Here is a 22,154-nt window from a genome sequence, read left to right as displayed (position 1 = left end):
CAGTACTGTTTATTCTCAAGCAAAAATATCCAAAGACAAACATTCTCAGAAATGCTGAAATTACATAACATGAATAAAGTAGATTTTTATTTACTTTCTGCCTAACTCAAAAAAGATATACAAAATGACTTTGAAAATAATTCTTTTAAAGCTCCTCAAAAGAAACAATGTAATTCCAAACCTGTGAAAACAAAAATGGAAAAATGGAATGTTTGTTTAAAAGAAAAGGTGTAGGAGGCCTGGCACAGTGGCTCACGTTTATATTCCCAGCACTTTGGGAGGCCAAGGTGGACAGATCACAAGGTCAGGAGATCAAGACCATCCTGGCCAATATGGTGAAACCCCATCTCTACTAAAAATACAAAAAAATTAGCCAGGCATGGCGTTATGCGCCTGTAGTCCCAGCTACTCGGGAGGCTAAGGCAGGAGAATTGCTTGAACCGGCAGGCAGAGCCTGCAGTAACCTAAGATTGTGCCCCTGCACTCCAGCCTGGCGACAGAGTGAGACTCCATCTCAAAAAAAAGAAAAAGAAAAAGTGGAGGAATTTACAGCAAGAAATCTGGTGAAAGTGTATTTTCTGTTTCATCTGAAGGATGAGACTAAACATCCACAAATCACTGTCACATTTTGGCACCGAGACCTCTGAACTTATGCTTCCAGAACTATCTCACAGACTGAGCCACCACAATTACCACTCAAATAATTACAATATGAAAACTGTATTGTTTAACCTGCCCCTTGAAGTTCACCAGGTTTCAGTATGGAAGTGTTTCGGAGGTCAACTGTTGTTACTGATAGAGGTGACAGAACAAAATGACAGTAACTTCCAAAGAGGATTCCTAAGAAATGGTACTGGAACAATGGCCCCTAAGTGTAGGTCTAGTTTTCAAGACCTGAAAGTCTCCTATTAAGAGGTTCAAACCTACTGCAACATTGATTGGTACAATTTGTCATATAATTGATTTATTTTCCAAAATAAACCAAAAATTCCAAGTCACAACAGAGTTCTCCACTAACTGGACACTGGGTGAAAATTAACATCAGAATTTTAACCTCTTCAGAGTAAAGTATTTCAATAAATATCTGTAAGTTCACTCTTCCAGAAGATAAGAAAGTCTACATACGCTGAAAATTATACATAAAACACGCCTGTGCAGCTATCATCCACTCAGCCCTGGTCTCACAGAAGATGGCGATGTTGGTCTTTGGTTTCTGACCCAACATCTGTAAGCCATTTCCAAAATCAAAGGCTCGAACAAAGACATCTTCATAGGAGAGCCAATTATACTGTCCAAGAATAACCTGATAAAACAAAAAGAAAAACAAATACCTTTTAATGTAATCAAAATAATAATTTACAGAAAGAAACCAGAATATCGTCCAAATGTTATGATGAACCAGAAAGTTATGTTTGCATAGAATTTTTTTAATAAAAAGCTAGAAATTGAGTGAAAAATCTATTTTAAAAATTAGCTATTTTGTGACATGTTCTATAACAACTCAAATCTTATATTGTAACGGGGGTTTTTTGGCTTTATTTTTGGTTTTCAAAAATATTGAGAGTTTGACAGGATCCTAAAGGTCAACTGCCTGGCCAAATGGCCATATACTAATAATCTGCTTATAAATTTCATCTATTTAAATGATTTAGGTGTTAACTTAATATTTAGCCTAGTACCAAGTACCACAGATGCCAAAAGTTTAATTTCTCTCTATTTAGGAATTCCTAAATGTCAGTATCAGATGGTACAATATGATTCACAGAAACTTTCTCTATCCAAGCTAACAGAAATCTTTATGATTGTTGAACTTGAATTGCCGTATCAAACTCTGGATAAGCAAAAGCAAAGTAAACAACTTTCTGTTTACACAACCAAGTGGACTAGTTATATTATTCAAAGTCCCTCTGTTCAAGCCTTAAATGCTTACTGGCACCACCAGGCTTTCAATATTTTATCTGTTTATCGTAAGTGCTGGTAATACCAAATATGCCTTAGTAAAAACTCCCTTTTAAAGTTTTTTAACATATTGTCTTTAGAAATTTTCCTCAACTTAGACAAAACCATAAATCCCTAATTACATACAGATTGTATAAAAAGCTCCTCTCTCTGCAAAAATATATAGGTAATTAATTCCCAAACATGGATGTGTCAGTAATATACATCTCAAACCCTTAAAATCATCTGACCATGTTCATTTTATAAATGTAAACATTTAAGAAATTTCTAGAAGAGGTTGGATAAAGATAAAAATGGAAAAGGATAAATGCTGCCATCTAGTGTCCCATGCAATTACACATTTAAGAAATGAATTTTTATTTTGATGGATAAAGCAACTGCATTTAAGATGGTACTTATTTACTTTACCGGTCCCAAACTCTCACCTTGCTCTTTACCCCCATGAAATGCTCAGCACAGGGAGCTCCAATGACTTCAAAAGGAGCTCTGTGGGGGTGAGAAGATGACAACTTGGCCAAAACGTGCAGGAACTGGATTATAATTATGAAGAATTTTACACTCTAAAGGTTAAGAATGCACTACCTTCCAGATTCTAGTATGTAAGTGACAGGATTTATAAATTTCAAAGACTATGTGTGTTCTGAAAAGGCGTTTGATATATAATCCAAATATGTAAACTCACGCAATGATGCCACCATGTGGCAAAGGAATCAAATGAGCGTAAGATTTCCACATATGTAAAAAATAAAATATAAAACAAAATCTGAATCTCATGATTTTAATTCTTTAAACCACTGAACCATCTAGTAATTACGTTTTTCATAAATATTTCATTTAGAGGACACTACCCACTCTATATTTTATGTGATTTGTGCTGGAAAAGTTTCTAATCCTAATTTTGTCCCTATGGCTAGCCCAAGACAAGATTAAACTATTTATTCCTTGCCAATATCACTGAACACTGCTGCAGAACAGCCAACCTTATTAAATCCGGGACCTCAACACCCTGAAGCAAACCTATCATAGATCCCTGGTCTATTCATTTTCTCACTCTCTCAAATACCTCTGAAACCTTCTCTCTATTCGAATAGCCTCCTCTGGGCAGGTGCACTGGCTCATGCCTGTAATCTGAACACTTTGGAAGGCTGAGACAGGTGACTCATTTGAGGCCAGGAATTCGAGACCAGCCTGGGCAACACAGCAATACCCCATGTCTAAAAAGGTGTAAAAATTAGCCAGACATGTAGTACATGCCTGTTGTCCCAGCTACCTAGGAGGCTGAGGCAAAAGGATCACCTGACCCCAGGAACTCAAGGCTGCAGAGAGCTATGATCATACCACTGCACTCCAGCCTGGGCAAGAGTGAGACCCTGTCTCAAAATACACACACACACACACACCTTCCACCCTTCCTTCTCTACTTACAGGTGGTAATCTTGTCGCCTACTGAAAGCCTCTTTAAGCACTATGACTTGTTTTACTTTCACTGTTTAGAAATATTTCAAAATTACACACGTTCCTGTCTTCTTCAGTAAAGTACACCTGGCTTCATTTAACCCTTCTCTCTGCAACTGAAGATCATTATGAAAAAATTATTCTGAGGGGAGCCACAGAGTAAAAATATTCAAGAGATCTGGATCGTTGTAATAATCATGATAATGATAATGAGGGTAACTAACCTTTATTAGTGCTTACTACATGCTAAGGACATGGCAAGTGTTAACTTATTAAACTCTTATCATACCTGTAAAAAACTGTTACTATTATTATCCCTATTTTACACATGAGAATACGGAGATGTAGAGTAAATATAACTTGTTCAAAATCATGTAACAAATAAGTGATGGGACTAGAATACAAACCCAGGCAAACTCATTCCAGAGATTAAGCATAAAATCACAATGCTTCAACTGCACTGTAGAAAGAAGTCAGGGTCTTATTAAGCAGGTGAGTAAGGTGGCCTGATTAACAATTGTGAAAAATCATCTTTATGCTGTGTGTGAGTGAATTACAGTTGGGGGCAAGTGTGGAAGCAAGGAGGCCTGCTAAAAAAAAAAAAAAAAGGCGGGGGGAGGCTGTAAGAGATGTAAATCAGATACCCCTGATTTTTTGGGCTTCAACAATTTGGTATGCAGCAGTGCCTTTAATAAATAGGATGAAAGGAGAGGGACAGTTTGGAAGGGGAAACTAAGAGAAGAGTAATATAATAACCAACCCACAAATCCCAGCCAAGAGATTAGCATGATGCAAATGTCCTAATAAAGCAGAAAATAAGTATTACACACATACACAAACAGGGTAAAAAAATGTGCCTAGAGTAAGAACGCAAAAGACGGCATTAAGAAAGAGAAAAAGAAAGCTAAGTCAACTTACAAGGACATAAATGAGTGTTTCTATTCTCTTTTTGGATCAATTTAGAAGGAATGTCATAGTGAAGTCTTCTCTAAGCACCATTATTACATAATCCCTCATTCTCTTCTTATTTTTGTAAAATACCTAAGAAAAAATTAAGTGTTTCTGATAGCTCACAAAGTATACGAGCCAGCTTGTACTCTTTTCTGGTTCTATTTTTAGTCTTTGCAGCTTTGTTCTATTTCAGGTATACATGTATTTTAAAGTTGTCCTGAAATCATTTCACTGTTCATTTCAAGACGACGTTAGTGCAATGCATTTACTGCTGGGAACACTGGAATCAGGTGATACTGACACAGGTTCCAGCTCTTAACTCTGCTACAGTTTTATAAAACCATATGAAACTTAAAAGGATCCCGAAAAGGCCTGCCAAGCAACCAAGTGCCTTTTGTTTTTCTGTCCCCCCAGGAAGAATCTGGTCGTAGTGAAGCTGGTGGCTACTCTATCTTGGACACAATGAGAGCAGGGTCATCGCCACTGCCTTTTTTTGTCCACTCACCCTCACTTCAGGACCTCAAAATAGACTGTTGGGATAAGATGGAAACAAAGCTTCAAAGTTCATTAATTTGAAATAAGGCTTGTGCATCTTTCCTTCAGCCATATCAGACACAACATTCTGGGGGTTAATCCCCAAAAGTCTTCCTCAAAAAATATTTTAAATATTGCTACACCATTCGTTTTCTTTTCCAGTTGAAGATTATCTTCAAATATGGAAACTAATGAAGACACACTTCACTGAGCTTGATCAGCTAGCAGGCACTAATGGCAGAAAGTACACAGCTTAACCCACCAGTTGTGAAAGTTCCCCTTTTCAACATCCTAGGCAGATGCTGCTACTGACGCAATGCAATGGGTGTAACAAGAAACCAAACGAGGGGAAAACAAAAAAGGCCTAGCATGTTTAACATGCAGCTGAGATACCCACTCTGCAGTCTGCAGATCACTGCCACAGCTGCAACACAGAATGAACAGAAACTAAAGCCTCAGCTAACCAGCGACACCACACACTTTCTTCTTGAGTATGGCCAAGAGAAAGTACTTGTTTCATTTATTATATGCAAAATCGAAAAACTAATTCTACTTTCCCAATGAACCTAAAGAAAACTATAACATGTTCCCATGTCACAGTCTAGACATAGCCTTCTGAACAAAGTTTGATGAACCACAAATGCCAATTTCATAGCAAATGCTAGTAGGCAGATCTTCTGACATATAGAAATTCAAAACCTCCTGTACTAACTAAATAAAACTTCACAGTAATGAACTATAGACAGAAAAAGTTGCTAAAAATCAGTCTGTCTCACCTCCTAACTTTTATGAGTTCAAATACTTCATGCTTTGTTGAATAATCATTGAATACAAAGGCACTGTGGTCAAGACAAGCAGGAAAGAGCCACATACACTTATACACGCACATTTAGGAAACAACTATCACAGCTCTAGGATTTTATTTTGTCCAATTATACTGATACACGAATTAGGAAGAAATTTCATATTCACCACATAAGCTTTTCTTCTTTTTACCCAATTGAGAACTAGTTTGCTGCTGTACATACTGAATGATGACTGAAAGACAATACTAGCCACATTAAAATGAATAAAATATGTGTGGGATACTGGAGAAAAACTAAGCTTCCTGAAAAATAAGACTTCTGTATATATGCTTAGACTAAAAGAGAATCCAATCTTTGAATTCAAATAGCATATCAAAGACAAGAAAATGAATCTATAAGCAGATAGAAAAGTAGAAAACTTTTGCACATAAAAATGTACTGTTTTCAGTACCTTCTCATAACTACCTGATTTCTCAAACACAGACTCAAGAATAGAGTGCCATAAAAAGCTGTGCTGGTCAGGCGCAGTGGCTCATGCCTGTAATCCCAGCACTTTGGGAGGCCGAGGTGGGCGGATCACCTGAGGCTGGGAGTTTGAGACCAGCCTGACTAACATGGAGAAACCCTGTCTCTACTAAAAATACAAAATTAGCTGGACGTGCTAATTTACAGGCGCATGCCTGTAATCCCAACTACTAGGGAGGCTGAGGCAGGAGAATCACTTGAACCCAGGAGGCGGAGGTTGTGGTGAGCTGAGATGGCACCATTGCACTCCAGCCTGGGCAACAAGAGTGAAACTCCATCTCCAAAAAAAAAAAAGGCAGTGCTAAATACGTAAATATGACAAAAGCAAACTTCATTATGATAAAATGTTTTGGAAATTACAATCCATAGGCTAGAAAAGAAAAATTGAACATGCTTAACTCATGATTTCAATTTCTAGAAATGTGCTATTAACTTCAGCGAGATCTTAAACAGAAAAAAATTCAGTTTTTTCTAAGTCTGCAAAAGAAATAGGGAATATGCCTCAAAAATAAGATGACCACGTAACTATCCAAACTAGGGCACTTTTGAGACCGTAAGGGGGCACTATTAATGTCACAGCAACAAGTATAAATCAGGATGGTTTCAGATAAAACAAGATATACAACTACTCTATTTAAAGGTGAGGAAATTTACAGATTCTGTTGTCGAGTTAAAATGTTTTTAGTTTCTAGAAATTACTGACATCAACATGCTTGGCATCTCCTTCATGTTTTGAGGAAAATGATATATGAAGTTTGTTTAAGTGGCAAAATTAATGGGCCATATAGAGGAGGTTAAGCAACATCCCTCTGGCCCTCCAGTAAAAGAGGAGCTCTGAGTTTTTCATTCCATAGTTGCAGTTATTTGGACTCTCCTTCAAGAGCTGAGGGTTTCCTTGTAACTGAGAGGAAAAAAAGGCAGTTGGGGATCAAGATAGCTGGAAATGGTTAAAAGATATTAAACCTATTACCTAACCAAATTATCAACCAACTACATATCACTTCACTGTACCCCCTCTAAAAAATACTTTCTCTTCAATTTTTAACTTACTAGAGTTTCAAGAACTGCTCATAAGGAAGTCACACATCCAAGTTCATAAACAGCATTCTCACGCCATTTCTATACTACCAGTGAAGCACTATTCCATGATCTAATTTTCCTCATTGAATTTTCTACTATAATTTTCCTCATTGAATTCTCAAGATAATAGTAATGTAATAATAAAAGCTAGAGCATTTACATTAAGTGCCACAAATTGTTCTAAGCACATTGCAGATATATACACACACACTCAATCCTCACAAGCATGAAAGCTGTGATCAGTGAGGAATGGAGGGTATGAGTTCTGGAGCCACAAGGCCTGGATTCCAGTCCCAGCTTCACTAGCTGTAGTGTCCTTGGGGTAGGTTACCTCAACTATCTGTGCCTCAGTGCTGTCATCTGTAAAGTGAAAATAATAACAACTAACTCATAGGGTAACTTAGTCTTAAGATGATATATGTAAAGCTCTTAGAACAGCTTGGCTCTTGAGTGTCAGTAATGATCATTATCTTCATATTACAGAAAAAGAAACCGAGGCAAATTAGTTAAACTACTTTTCCAGGGTCAGAAAGCTAGTAAGTGGCAAAGCCAAGATTCAGACCTATAGTCTGGGTCTGGAGTCCAGGCTCTTAATCGCTGTTACATTGCCTCTAAGAACATCTTGCCAGTTGTTTCAAATCAACAATGGCAGGTTTCTCCATATTTCTGAAAAGAAATGTTTTAAGAACCATGCAGTTGCCACAGCCAAAGTACAAAGACATGAAGCACTCACTGCAACCCACATCTAAGCCACATTTAACCACATTTAACACAGCAGGTCCCACCCCAAAACCTGGAGCCATTTCCAGCACCCAGCTGCTCTAGAGACAGGAAGTATGGTTTCATACCCAAAACTGCCCTAGACATTCCAAACCCCGGTAGACACTGGGGAAGAGCTCCACACCACTGGGTCGCGATGTCCTGAAAACTCGGAACATATCAGTGCTGGTAAGTACAGGAGGAAATCAGAAGGCAGTCTAGCCCCCTTCCTACACTGTTTCTCCTTCAACAGCAAATTCTAATGGAGGCAGGCTGTGCTTGCCCTTTACTTCATTTCTAATAGGATATTTTATTCAGAAAGAATTCAAAGGCAATGAAAAGATCATCTTACCTTTTTAAAAATTTTTCCATTTGGTTGTATTTCATCTTCCTCATTTAAAACTTCACGTGTTCCCAAGAGTCTTTTGTTCTTAAATTTGTTTTTTGCATATGTAAAAACTTTATCTAAAGTATCACATCCAGGGTATAATACTGAAGCCAAACCATCCAAACTATTAACAGATCTGTATGCAGAATCAGGTTTTGAATTTACAGGTTTTGCTTTAATTCGGTTTGATTTTTCTTGTCTTGACTCAGAGAAAAAATAAAATGGAATGTATGTTAAAATAGTATAAAGTGATATTAGAAAATGTATAAAATATAAAAGAATAGGGTTGATGGTATGTTTTAGCTTCATGGTAGATGGTTTTGAAGACACGTGGTTATTCATAAGTACTCAAAAAGTAGAATGAACAGACTTCAGCGAGAATCTAGAAGGAAGAAAAAGAAAGGCGTTAGTTCAAAATCATTTTAAAATAATTTAAAAAAAAGTTACATCGGCAAATGAAGATTTTTTTTTTCTATCAGGCAGCAGCTACCATGCTCGTCCCCTACAATGTCTTGATATTTCTAAGAGACTCATTTGTACAATAGCTATTAACAATGGAATTACAAGAAAAGTTTCCACATCATACTGTAAACAGGTGGCTGTTCCAACCAAAACCCTAAGTATCCACAAACATTTCCCAGTAGTAAAAAGGGAGCAAGTCAGAAAGAGGGTTGGGGGGAGACCAAAAATTTACCCATTTCCTGTACTTCAGCATCTCACTGCATTAGAGATGGCAAGTACTTTACAAATATGACACATCCATCCTCTCTCACAGCCCCAGCAGCCACTGCCAAATAATCACTGCATTCCTTCCCTGTGAGCCCCATTCTCACTCTAGTCAGCAACAAGCAACTGGAGTTTGCAAACACAAAAAATTCATTTTCCACAATGGCTCTACAGATAGTTTTCAAGTTAGGTTAAACTATGACGCAAGAAAGCAGTATACTTTGGTCATTCTGTACTTGCATTCATCAGATTTATTGAAAATCCACTATGTTAGATATCATTCTACGCACTGCGAAAGTAACAGTAAACAAAACGGCCTAAGTTCCTGCTCTTATGCAACCTACACGTTCACTGGGAGAGGTAGACAAACAAATATGTATGTATGCATGCATGCATGTGTACGTGCCAGGTGGTGATAAATGTTATGAGGAAAATAAACCCAGGTGAGGAAAACAGAAAGTGACTGGGGCAACATTGGAGAGGTGCTAGAGCTAACTGATATCTGAACAGAGACTCATAAGGAAGAGAGAGTGTACCATGTGCCTATTTGGGTAAGAAAGAGCACTCCGGGCAGAGGGGAACAGCCATTGTGTGGCAGGTGGCTAATAACACCTTTTTTTTTTTTTTTTTTTTTTTTTAAAGACAGGATCTCACCCAGGATAGAGTACAGTACAAGATTATAGCTCACTGCAGCCTCAAACTCTTGGACTCAAGCGATTCTCTCTCCTCAGCCTCCCAAACAGTTGGGACTACAGGCATGTGTGACCATACTCAGCTAATATTTCAAAAATTTTTTTTGTAGAGACAGGGTCTCATGATGCTGCCCCAGCTGGTCTCAAACGCCTGGCTTCAGGCAATTCTCCCACCTCAGCCTCCCAAAGTGCTGGGATTACAGGTGTGAGCCATCGCATCTGGCCATCATTCTTGAAGAAATAAAATTGAAGCAAACTAGTAACTAGTTACCCTACCCAGCTCCAAATCCAGGACTATGATTTCTTCCCAAGTGACGCAAGCAGCCAGCATTTTTCACCTCCTACCCCTAGCTCTGTGTTGCAGAAATTCTATTCCAGGCAAGTGTAGATAGATGAGAGAACTGAAGAATCCTTTCTCTTTCATCCAGTCCCCATTCTTAGGGCAGAAGCTCTACCCCAGGTGCATCAGGCCAAGGACACCAAGCACAGATCATCTTTGCCTCACCTCTTGTAAGGCAGAGGTTCCATGCAGGCCAAGAAGCTCCAAACAGAGAAGACTGATGGGTACATTGATGGCCTAGTAGACCACTCACAAAACAGATGTAACTATAAGAAAATCAAGCTGCTGTCCCCATCTCCAGCTCCAGAACAATGGCACAAAGGTTCTGCACAGGCTGGAGAAGCAGGCTGTAAGAACACAGAGCCCCTTAGCAATTTCTAAGACCGACTATATTTAGAACAAGGAATGGAAAAGTTCATGCCTAATGGCACTGTCAAAAACAAATGAGACATTGGTGGTAAGCAATTATGATGAGGCTGCCCAGTACTTTGGGAGGCCAAGGAGGACAGAACACAAAATCAGGAGATTGAGACCATCCTGGCCAACACGGTGAAACCCCGTCTCTACTAAAAATACAAAAATTAGCTGGGCGTGATGGTACACGCCTGTAGTCCCAGCTACTCGGGAGGCTGAGGCAGGAGAATCGCTTGAACCTGGCAGGCGGAGATTGCAGTGAGCAGAGATCGCACCACCGCACTCCAGCCCGGCAACAGAGCAAGATTCCATCTAAAAAAAAAAAAAAGACGCTGGTAGTTCTGTGACAGCAGCAAGTGAAAGACTAACCAACTACTGTAGAAGTTTCACAGAGAACCAGGGAAGGAGATACCTAAGAATCCTCCTCCTTGACATGACAAGCCTCAAAGACTGCCATCAAACACAACCCCTACACACAGGGCATCTTAATTTAACTGGATCACAAGTGGGGAAATTTATGGCCCAGAGCTTTGTCCAAAACAATAAAGCAATCAGTTAGCAATTAGTGAAGAACAGTTGCTGGGTGGTGATACCAATGAAAGCGGAAGCTTAACAAGGAGATCTGAGAGTTAAGGAAAGCCCTGCTGAAAATCAGCTATCATCTCTCAAGAAGGGCAGTCCAGGGTGACTATGTGCGTGCCCAAGTGTGCCCTCTTGAGGAGAAACATCAGAGGGTACACTATGCAGAATAAACAAACCTCAGTGTAACAGTTCAGCCAAGTCAGTTAGCAAATAAGGAAACAACACAACAAGCAGCAGCCCTGGAAGAGGGGAGGGAAAATCAGTATTCCGAGTTGCTACAAAATACTATCTAAAATGCCCAGTTTACAACACAAAATCATGAGGCATGCAAATAAACAGGAAAGTATGACACATAGAAAGAAGGGAAAAGCAGGCACCAGAAACAGTCCTTGAAGGCCCAGATGTCAGACTTAGTATATAAGACATCAAAGCAGCTATTATAAATATGTTCAAAGAACTAAAAGACTGAATTCTAGCACTCTGGGGGAAAAAAAAAAGAAGAACTAAAGGAAATCATGCTTAAAATACTAAAAATCCAAATCTTACGAGGAACACCTCCAAATTTGCTCATGCACAGCTGGTGAGAAGTCAGGACTCCCAATTGAGCCCCAGGCTCTGTTCACCATTCCAGGCTGCTTTCTTTGACAACGTATTGTGTAGTAATCCAAAGACCGGTCGAGAGAATTTGGGTTTTGCCATAAAGGTCATGGGGAGACATTAAAGCTTTCAGGAAAATGGCAAAATGAAAACAAATGGTCTTGCTACACCTAGAACATCAGAGTTGCAAAGAATAAACATACCCTAATAACCCAGAAGATGTTATCCAACTAAGTTCTCTCTCTAAAATTTAATTTTGCATATTTGTTTTTGAATTAAAAATAATATCATGGCCAGACATGATGGCTCATGCCTGTAATCCCAGCACTTTGGGAGGCCAAGGCAGGCGGATTGCTTGAGCCCAGCAGTTCAAGACCAGCCTGGGCAACATAGTAAAACCTCATCTCTACAAAAAAGAGAAAAATTAGCAGGGTGTGGTGGTGCACACTTGTAGTCCTTGCTACTCGGGAGACTGAGGTGGGAGGATCACCTCAGCCTAGGGAGATCGAGGCTGCAATGAGCTGTGATCCTGCTACTGCACTCCAGCTTGGGCAACAAAGCAAGACCCTGTCTCAAAAAATATATATAAAAAAATTAGCCAGATGCAGTGGCTCATCGTGAGGCTGGGGCAGGACCGTTTGGGTCCTTACCACCCCTGAACAATCCTTTTGAAAACCTCAGCTGGGACCTAACAAGATGGCAGAAGCTGAAGACCATGTCACAGCTACCCCCCTTAACTGCTGCTGGCAGCAAAGGACTTACTCTAGAGGTGTCCCCAAAACAGCCACTTCAGACCCCCCTTATTCCACTGTAGTTTCCCTGGGACACAGGATCCTGCTGGCAACATCAAGAAAAATCTGACATCCTACTAAAGGCTGTGGGACATGTTCCTATTATGAAAACAAAGAAGCAGGCAGTAGAGTGAACTCGAACCATCCAAAGACTCCTTGACTTCATCAAAAAAGTTCCTTAAACTTGCAACCTCAGTTGTTTATTTATGTGAGTCAGGCTTTTGCTCTTTCCTTGGACCAGGAATTTGGAAGCTTCTGTGAGTGTTTCAGCAGTGATGGTAAACTAGTTCTACATTACTGCAAATCTCAGGCATGGGAATGAACCACAGAAAAAAACAACTTGCTTCTTAGAATGAATTTTCACAGAGGAAATAGCTCTGAAAAGTTTTGATGCTTTGTAGCAAGAGACTTACCAGATATGACCTATTCAGTATGTGTCCACTATGACCTATGTTTATGCCTAAGAAAACATCCACAGCATGAATGGACTCACAAAAACGTGATTTGTATTAATACACAAATCATCATAAAAGACTGACATCAGAGCATACCCACCGTTCCTATACATTACTATTCTCATTGCCGCAGATCTGCCTCCAAGGTTGAAATGGAGACTAAGACTGTATAAACTTCACTACCAGTTCTCAAAATGACCATAATTGGTTTTGTTTGTTTGTTTGTTTGTTTTGAGATGGAGTTTCGCTCTTGTTGCCCAGGCTGGAGTGCAATGGCACGATCTCGGCTCACCGCAACCTCCGCCTCCCAGGTTCAAGCAATTCTCCTGCCTCAGACTCCCGAGTAGCTGGGATTACAGGCATGCACCACTATGCCCGGCTAATTTTGTGTTTTTAGTAGAGATAGGGTTTCTCCGTGTTGAGGCAGGTCTCGAACTCACCACCTCAGGTGATCCGCCCACCTCGGCCTCCCAAAGTGTTGGGATTACAGGCGTGAGCCACTGCGCTCAGCCAACCATAATTGTTTTAATGGTAAAAGTTTATTAAAGGGCTTTTTTTTTTTTTAACCTATTCAGGGAACTTCTGTTTGTTTGGGATATGGGATGTTTACATTTATACCCACTGTGTTACCTTCTTGTAAAATAGTCATATTGACCTGCTCACTGAATACCTTAAATAGTCCAGTAGAGGGCAGCCCTGCTGGCAAAAAGGGTTTTACATCTTTACCACACAGTAATAGGGGAAAAGACTGTTTTTGTTAATTTTTAGCTAATATCTAGCCAGGAGAGCAAGCATGTTGGGCAAATTGGAAGACTATTTCAGAGAATATATATAGTTTAAATTTATTCCATTGGTATACAGAAAAAAAATTTATAAATTCTGGACAAATGACTCATATAACTCTTCTCAATCCTATCATTTAATATTTCTTGAGTTCCAACCATATAACTATGGTATTACTCTGTCATTTATTTATATAGTATCAAAAGTACTCAATAATCCCAGCAACATCTTTGAGTGTTTCACAATGCACTTTCCAACTTGAAAGCAATCAATAATTGAAAAACAGGCCAGCATGGTGGCTCACAACTGTAATCCCAGGACTTTGGGAGGCGAGGACAAATGGATCACTTGAGCTCAGAACTTTGAGACCAGCCTGGGAAACATGACGAAGCCCTGTCTCTACAAAAACTACAAAAATCAGCCAGGTATGGTGGCACACACCTGTAGTACCAGCTACTCAAGAGGCGGAATGAAGTGGGAGGATGGCTTGAGACCAGGAGATGAAAAGTGCGGTAAGTCGAGATCATGCCACTGCACTCCGGCCTGGGCCACAAAGTCAGACCTCGTCTCAAAAAAAAAAGAAAATCAACCTTCGATTTTACGTGTATTTCATGCCATGACTAATACAGTACCACTTTTACTGATGCTACTAGGCTGTAACTTCCTAAGGTGTGATTTAACTTTTTTTTCTTCCTTCAGTGTTATATTTGTAGTACCATATTGATAGAGGCTGGAGGCAGACAAATACCTAGGCAGATAGGGTAGGGTCCCCGGTGAAACCTCACCTTCAAGCCTAAAGCAACCTGAAGGCTGAAAGACTGGACTGCTGGTCCAGGTTGAAACCCGTGACCCAGAGGGAGAAAGTCTGCCCCAGTTTGCCCACCGTTTCCTGACTGATTCTTTCTGAATAATGCCCTGGGGTGGAGCCACCAGGAATTTGTGCCTTATGCAGAGGAGGAGTCTGCACTCTTCAGCTCCTGTGTGGTGGCCCTGGTATTCAATTTGTGAGGTGGAAACCTGCCTGCAGGACGCCTCTCTTTGCTGAGCTTTCCTTTTGCTTAATAAATTCCGCCCTCCTCATCCTTCAATGTGTCCACACGCCTAATTTTTTTCTGGTCATGAGACAAGAACCTGGATTTAGCTGAACTAAGGAGCAAGAATCCTGCATCAATATCTTTTTAAAAGCATTACAATAAATTGAATGGCATGTACAAACGAGATCTAAGGTATGTACTAGAATTCCAAGTATTGCCGGGCGCGGTGGCTCACGCTTGTAATCCCAGCACCTTGGGAGGCCGAGGCGGGCGGATCACGAGGTCAGGAGATCGAGACCACGGTGAAACCCCATCTCTACTAAAAATACAAAAAATTAGCCGGGCGTGGTGGCGGGTGCCTGTAGTCCCAGCTACTCGGAGAGGCTGAGGCAGGAGAATGGCGTGAACCCGGGAGGCGGAGCTTGCAATGAGCCGAGATTGCGCCACTGGACTCCAGCCTGGGCAACAGAGCAAGACTCCGTCTCAAAAAAAAAAAAAAAAAAAGAATTCCAAGTATTTATTTTCAAAGGTAATGGTGTGAATGTGAATGCTATGATTTTATTGAAGGATTTGAATTATATTTTAATCCCTTAAAGCCCAGAATGCAATTTATGGCTACAGGGATCTGCCATACATTAGCATTAGGGGACGCTAAGTAACAACTAACGTTATAGTGATGAAATCACTGTCTAGTTCTCATTTTCTACCCAAACCTGTGAATTTTTGAGTCCCCTTACACCAGTGTCCTTATGTAATTAATATAGCTAATAGCACTAGAATAATACTGACAAGTTGAATTATGTAACATTATCTTACAAGATTATAAAAATTTGCAATTATGTTCAAAGCTGGAAAGTGTATCAAGTTAAATAAGCTGGATATGAAAAAAGACTTGTTATCTAATTTTGTCCACTTAGTTTACTTAAGTGAATATATTTACACCCATGTATTTAACAAGTAGCAAAAATATGTTAAATTTGGGTATTGTGTTTACCACTGAGGTTTCAGATGATAGAATATTTGCTACCTCAACAATACTTAAGTTCAATTTTTTTTTTTTTTTTTGAGATCGAGTCTCACTCTGTCACCCAGGCTGGAGTGCAGTGGCGCAATCTCGGCTCACTACAACCTTCGCCTCCAGGTTCAAGTGATTCTCCTGCCTCAGCCTCCTGAGCAGCTGAGACTACAGGCGTGCTCCACCACGCCCAGCTAATTTTTGTATTTTTAGTAAAGATGGCGTTTCACCATGTTGGCCAGGATGGTCTCGATCCCTTGACCTTGTGATCCACCCACCTCGGCCTCCCAAAGTGCTGGGATTACAGGCGTGAGCCACCATGCCCGGCCTTTTCTTTTGGACCTAAATAACTAGTTCATTAAATCTAAGGTTAGCTTAAAAAAGATCTCAGCTGTATAAAACCTGGCTTTTAGACAGAAATAAGTAAGCTGATTTTAAAATTCACATGGATATTAAAAGCACCCAGAACAGCCAAACAATCTTGAAAAAAAAGAACAAACTTGGATGACTTGTATGTCTTAATTTTAAAATTCACTACAAAGGAAAAGTAATTAAGACGGTGTGGTACTGGCAAAAGGACAGACAAATAGATCAATGGAGTCAATTTAAGAATCCAGAAATAAATCCTTATATTATGGACAACTGAATTTCAATGGGGTGGTGAGAAAATTTAATGGGGAAAGAACAGTCTTTTCAACAAATAGTACTGAAATAACTAACAAGCAAAAGAATGAAGCTGTAACCCTTCCTTACACCATACAAAAAGTTAACTCAAATGGATCATACAACCTAAAGGTAAGTATTAATCATCAAGTGTAAATGGTGCTTCAGGAAGAGTACAGTAAAAGGTAGAGACTAGTTCTGGCATTTTCTGAGAAACCTTCTTGGATCAAATGGCAATTTTTTGTGATCTTAAAAGGCTTGAGGACAAGTGAGGATAGTGTAGGGAAGTGGGAGTAGCGATGGAGCTTTAGAAGTGATGGCACCGCACAGATTGACCAAGCACCAAAACGTTTGTCTTTTGTTCAAGAAACAAAAAACAAACCAGAAGAGCAGGGCCGGGAGGAGACGAAGTTGAACTGTTGTGCCCTTTGAAAAGAACTTAGTTTGCATTCTAATGTACACAAATGCAGGTTTAGAAAACAACTATACATACACAATGTGAAGGCAGCAGAAACTAGAGGCAAAGAAATTAGATAAAAATCAGTGAAAATAATTCTTTACCTTCCTTGATCAAGAGGCTAAGGTGGTGTGACACAGGACCAGCAGCTTCTGAGGGTGGCAAATGTTACAGCTGTTCCCCCAGTCCTTCCCAACAACTAATTCTGTATCTGAATACAATACAGAATTAAGTCATGAATTATTAGAGCTGTAACAATACAAGGAGAGAAAATGATCTTGGTGCCTTCCACCAAGACAGAAATACAAGAAGTAAAATAGGTGGTCAGTGGTTGGATGGTTGGTAGAAAGAAAATAAATACAGTCTTGAAAATACGGGTTTAAGATTCCTGTGAGTCATCCAAATATACATAAACTGTGAAACTTAAGAGAGGCCAGAGCTAGAGGCATACATTTTGGAGCCATAAAGAGAAGGATGAGAATGCCCACACAGAACGCATAGGAAATCTACAAGATCAAGCTCAAGGACAGAAAACTTTGAAAAGAAACCAATCCACGGGGCCGAGAAGGAGAAAGTACCACTGAGGAAACCAATAAAGGAGAAACTGGAGAGGACAATGTTGCAAAAGCCAAGGGAGGGAAGAGCCACAGAGCAAGTATTCAAGGGCATCAAATGCAGCCTAGTGATACCAGCCACATTCAATTAAGCCATTTAATTTTACTTTTTTTTTTTTTTGAGACGGAGTCTCGCTCTGTCACCCAGGCTGGAGTGCAGTGGCGCAATCTCGGCTCACTGCAAGCTCCGCCTCCCGGGTTCACGCCATTCTCCTGCCTCAGCCTCTCCGAGTGGCTGGGACTACAGGCGCCCGCCACCACGCCCGGCTAATTTTTTTTTTTTTTTTTTTTTTTTTTGTATTTTTAGTAGAGACGGGGTTTCACCACGGTCTCGATCTCCTGACCTCGTGATCCTCCCGCCTTGGCCTCCCAAAGTGCTGGGATTACAAGCGTGACCCACCGTGCCCGGCCTAAACCATTTAATTTTTCTAAAATGTTCTAGATAAATTAAGTAAAGTAACAAATTTAGACAACTGCATCTTATTTGCTAGGTGGCTCTAAAAAATCTTTAGAACTAGTCATAGATACTTTATGTTGCTACACCTTAGAATGAGTATTATTGTCAGAGGTGTTTGAACCAAAGCGACTCCATCTTTGGTGAGGGCTAGGAAGATGAGGCTGGGACTTGCTGGGCTGCATTCTCAGAAAATTAGGCATTCCGAGCCTCTGGGTGTTTCCAGTTAAGAGAACAAATTAATAATGTTTAAAAAACAGACCCAGACTTGGGAGTGTCCAGATATCCCGATACCTGGAGAACAAAGGCATTCCTAATTTTGCTTTAAAGATAACACTCATTTTTGCAAAATATAGTAATTATTCCTTTATCACAAACCCTGTAGCAGAGCACATCTTCCCATCTATACCAGCATTGTACCTAGGGTGGGCGCATTCCTCTTCTTTCAGGAGTATCCTACTCTGTCTACGGAGTAGCTGTTCTTTCGCCACTTTATGTTCTTAATAAACTTGCCTCTACTTTGCACTATGGACTCGCCCTGAATTCTTTCTTGCACAAGATCCAAGAACCTTCCATTCAGGTCTAGATCAGGACCTCTGTCCTGTAACATTATCTTTCTCTTTTTATTTATTTATTTATTTATTTATTTATTTTTATTCTTTTTTGAGACGGAGTCTCGCTCCGTTGCCTGGCCGGAGAACAGTGGCGCGATCTCGGCTCACTCCAAGCTCCGCCTCCCAGGTTCAAGGGATTCTCCTGCCTCAGCCTCCTGAGCAGCTGGGACAACAGGCGCCCGCCACCACGCCCAGCTAATTTTTGTATTTTTTAGTAGAGACGGGATTTCACCATGTTAGACAGAACACTATCTTTCAAAAGTAAAAGTAAACTTGAACAGCTAAATCTGTCAACCTTTCTTTCACAGCTTCTAGGTTTCCAACCTAGTTTTAAAAGGCCTCAGCTATCCAAAGGTTAAACTATTGGTCTCCTGTATTTTTTCTAGTGTTTACCTAATTTTTACATCTAATCTTTAATTCAACAGAGTTTATTTTTCTATATTATATGACGGTGAAAGCTAAATTCTTTCCTCTCAGATAAACTGCCTAAAGCATTTTTAAATAAACCACTCTTTTCTCAAATAAACAAAGTGTCCTCTTCATTAATAATTTCTCATTCACACTCGGATGTGTTTCTAAACACCATTCTGTTCCTGCCATGTATTTGCCTACTGCTTTGCTAATACCCCTTTATACCAAATACAAATTTACAGCAATGTTTCTTTTTGTTTTGTTTTGCTTTCATTTGTTTGTTTTTTGTTTTTGTTTTTTGAGACGGAGTCTCACTCTTTCGCCCAGGCTGGAGTGCAGTGGCGCGATCTCGGCTCACTGCAAGCTCCGCCTCCTGGGTTCACGCCATTCTCCTGCCTCAGCCTCCCAAGTAGCTGGGACTACAGGCGCCCGCCACCACGCCCAGCTATTTTTGTTTTTGTATTTTTAGTAGAGACGGGGTTTCACTGTGTTAGCCAGGATGGTCTCAATCTCCTGACCTTGTGATCCGCCCACCTCGGCCTCCCAAAGTGCAATGTTTCTTAAATGTGGCCCATGGACCAATCCTATCAGAATTACCTTAGAGGTTATTTAAAATGAAGATTCCTCAGATATGCCTCCCTATCTTCCTTACTGCCCCAATACCTAAAAATTGAAAACTCCTGTGGCAGTTTCATTTTTAAATTGCAACCATGCGGGTTTTTGTATACTAATGCTTGAGAACTACTGCTTTAAATATCTGATAAGACCTTCACTACCCACATTTTTCAAAATTCTCGTTGATTCTTACAGATTTATTCTCCTACAAAATCCAGAGGATTTAACATTTCTGTATGATGAAACACAACTTTAAAAGAATCAAAAAGAAAACAAGCGTCCAGGAAAAAATGGTGACAAAATACACAAAGAGCGCCTATAAATTAAAATAAAAGTCAAGCAACACAAGGAAAATGGGCAGAGAGTATGAATAGGGAAGACAAAAAAGAGGAAATAAAAGAGGAAGCCTGCGAGTTAACTACTGGATTTGATAATGTGAAGGTCTCCACTGACCTTAAACTTGAAAAGAGCTTAAGTGTTAAGGACCAAAGCTCAACTGAAGAGGGTTCAAGAAAGCGCAGAAAGACAGTAAGTAGAAAGAGTTCTAAAGAACAAAGAAATGGTAACAGGCCAGGACAAAAGAGATTCTTTTGTTTTAAACATTAATAGTAGAGCTTGTCTGCAGACTGATGGCTATGAACCAGCAGAGGAAAGTATTATGCAGAAGAGAGCCACACCCTGGAGGAGGAGAGAGGGTGGGAGAAACAGGGACACAGATGTGCGCGAATAGGAGCTTGTACAAGATTTTCTTCCGGGTGCTTCTATTTTCTCAGAGTAAGAAGAAGCAAAATCATTGGATGGGAGGGAGGCAGAAAGGAAGGTATCAGAAAATTAAGGAGAAAGTATAAAAGTCATCTAGGAGAGTGGGAGAATGAATGGTCATGGAAAAGGAGTAGCAAAGGCAGGTTGGAGTATGAAATAATAAGACCACAGTGTCAGAAGGATATTGAAATCACTAAGAATCACGACAGAGTAGTGTCAGGGTCACAGGAAGACATATTTACAGATTTGGGGATGAGTAGTTAACTGCAACTAGTAGTAATATAGTGAAGATAAAACTTGGACACACATACACACACACACACACACACACACACACAACCTGAGAGACATGGCAGTACTGTTTCAGTGGCAAAAAACAAAAATAGAAAATGATCTACAGATTCATTAATCAAAGAATGCCCGAAAAACATATATACCCATTGAATAGACTATTATGCAGCCACTAAAAGCAAGCTACACGTACATGCATTGACCTAGAAGAACTTCTATGATACCTTGCCAACTGAAAAGAATGTATACACGGGCATGCCTGGCTTCATGCCTGACTATAGAAAAAGATATAGGCAAGTCAAGGTTTTTAAGAAATTATCCCTAAGTATTTAAAAGCAGGTATAAGTCCATTAATCTTTCACCATGAAGAATTTAACAACTCCCAACTTCACTAAACTCTCAGAACTGCTAATTAAAATAACGAGATGAATTAAGTTTAACAGCATTAAAAGAAAATGACCTATTACTACCTATAAAATAAAGACGAGCAAACAAAATCTTGAAATATAAAATTGTGTGATAAATAGGTAGGTTCAAACACTTGAAATGTGTTTTTAAAATGTTCTATGCAAATGGTCAGTTGCATTATATCAAATTGTTATTTACATCTTATATTTTAATTAGCAATTGTTTTAAATCATAATGATCAAGCATAAGGAAGATCTCTTCTCTGTATGATCTCTATTATTTGAGAGAGAGAACACAGGTGACTTGGAAAGAGTGGAGGAAACGGAGACCAGACAGGATTTTGTGTCATTCAGATCTCGTGTTATGAAACAAATGTAAGTAAAGTAATGGAGCTTAACCACCAGCCAGGAAATCACTTTCAAATGATATACTTCCAAAGGGTATGAAGTGGATGTTAAAATAAAATTTTATCTTAAAAATTGCTATTAAAGAATATTATTAATATCATAGTCAAATGCCCTGTAACAGCTCCCAAGTTTTCAAAACAAAAATTGCTACAAATGCTCATATGAAAGCTTCCTGCCAGGAGCGGCGGCTCATGACTGTAGTCCCAGCTACAAAGGAGGCTGAGGTGGGAGGATCTCTCGAGCCCAGAGGTTGAGGCTGTGGTGTGCCGTGATCACACCAAAGCACTCCAGCCTGAGCAACAGAGCAAGACTTTGTGAAAAGACAAAGTCAGAAAGAAAGACACCCTGTGAGAAAAAACAACCCTGTGAGGTGGGAAGAGGCAGAGGAGGGATGAGGAGAGGAGGGAAGGGAAGGAGAGAGAAAGGAGGTGGAAAGAGGGGGAAGGGGGAGGAGAGAAAAGGAGAGAAGGAAGAAAGAGAAAAGAGAGAAGGAAGAAAAGCTTCCATCAGACATGACGTGTTTTCCTAAGAGAAAAACAGGAAAAAAGTAGGCTGCCACAGGGATCACTTTC

General features: G+C 39.9%; 1 protein-coding gene across 1 annotated transcript in view; it reads right to left on the bottom strand.

The window, feature by feature from the left end:
* The window catches only part of ACSL3 (acyl-CoA synthetase long chain family member 3), an 83,957-nt gene that overhangs the window by 28,546 nt on the left and 33,257 nt on the right, over positions 1 to 22,154 (bottom strand). The window contains exons 2-3 of the mRNA XM_030802368.1: positions 8,422 to 8,839; positions 1,126 to 1,303 (exon numbers count right to left, since the gene is read on the bottom strand). Coding sequence (XP_030658228.1) covers positions 1,126 to 1,303; positions 8,422 to 8,799 — 556 coding nt within the window. The 5' untranslated portion in view covers positions 8,800 to 8,839. The remainder of the gene's footprint in view (positions 1 to 1,125; positions 1,304 to 8,421; positions 8,840 to 22,154) is intronic.

This window comes from Nomascus leucogenys, chromosome 22a, assembly GCF_006542625.1.
Source record: "Nomascus leucogenys isolate Asia chromosome 22a, Asia_NLE_v1, whole genome shotgun sequence".
NCBI classification, from domain to species: domain Eukaryota; kingdom Metazoa; phylum Chordata; class Mammalia; order Primates; family Hylobatidae; genus Nomascus; species Nomascus leucogenys.
This window is presented reverse-complemented; position numbering and strand designations above follow the sequence as displayed.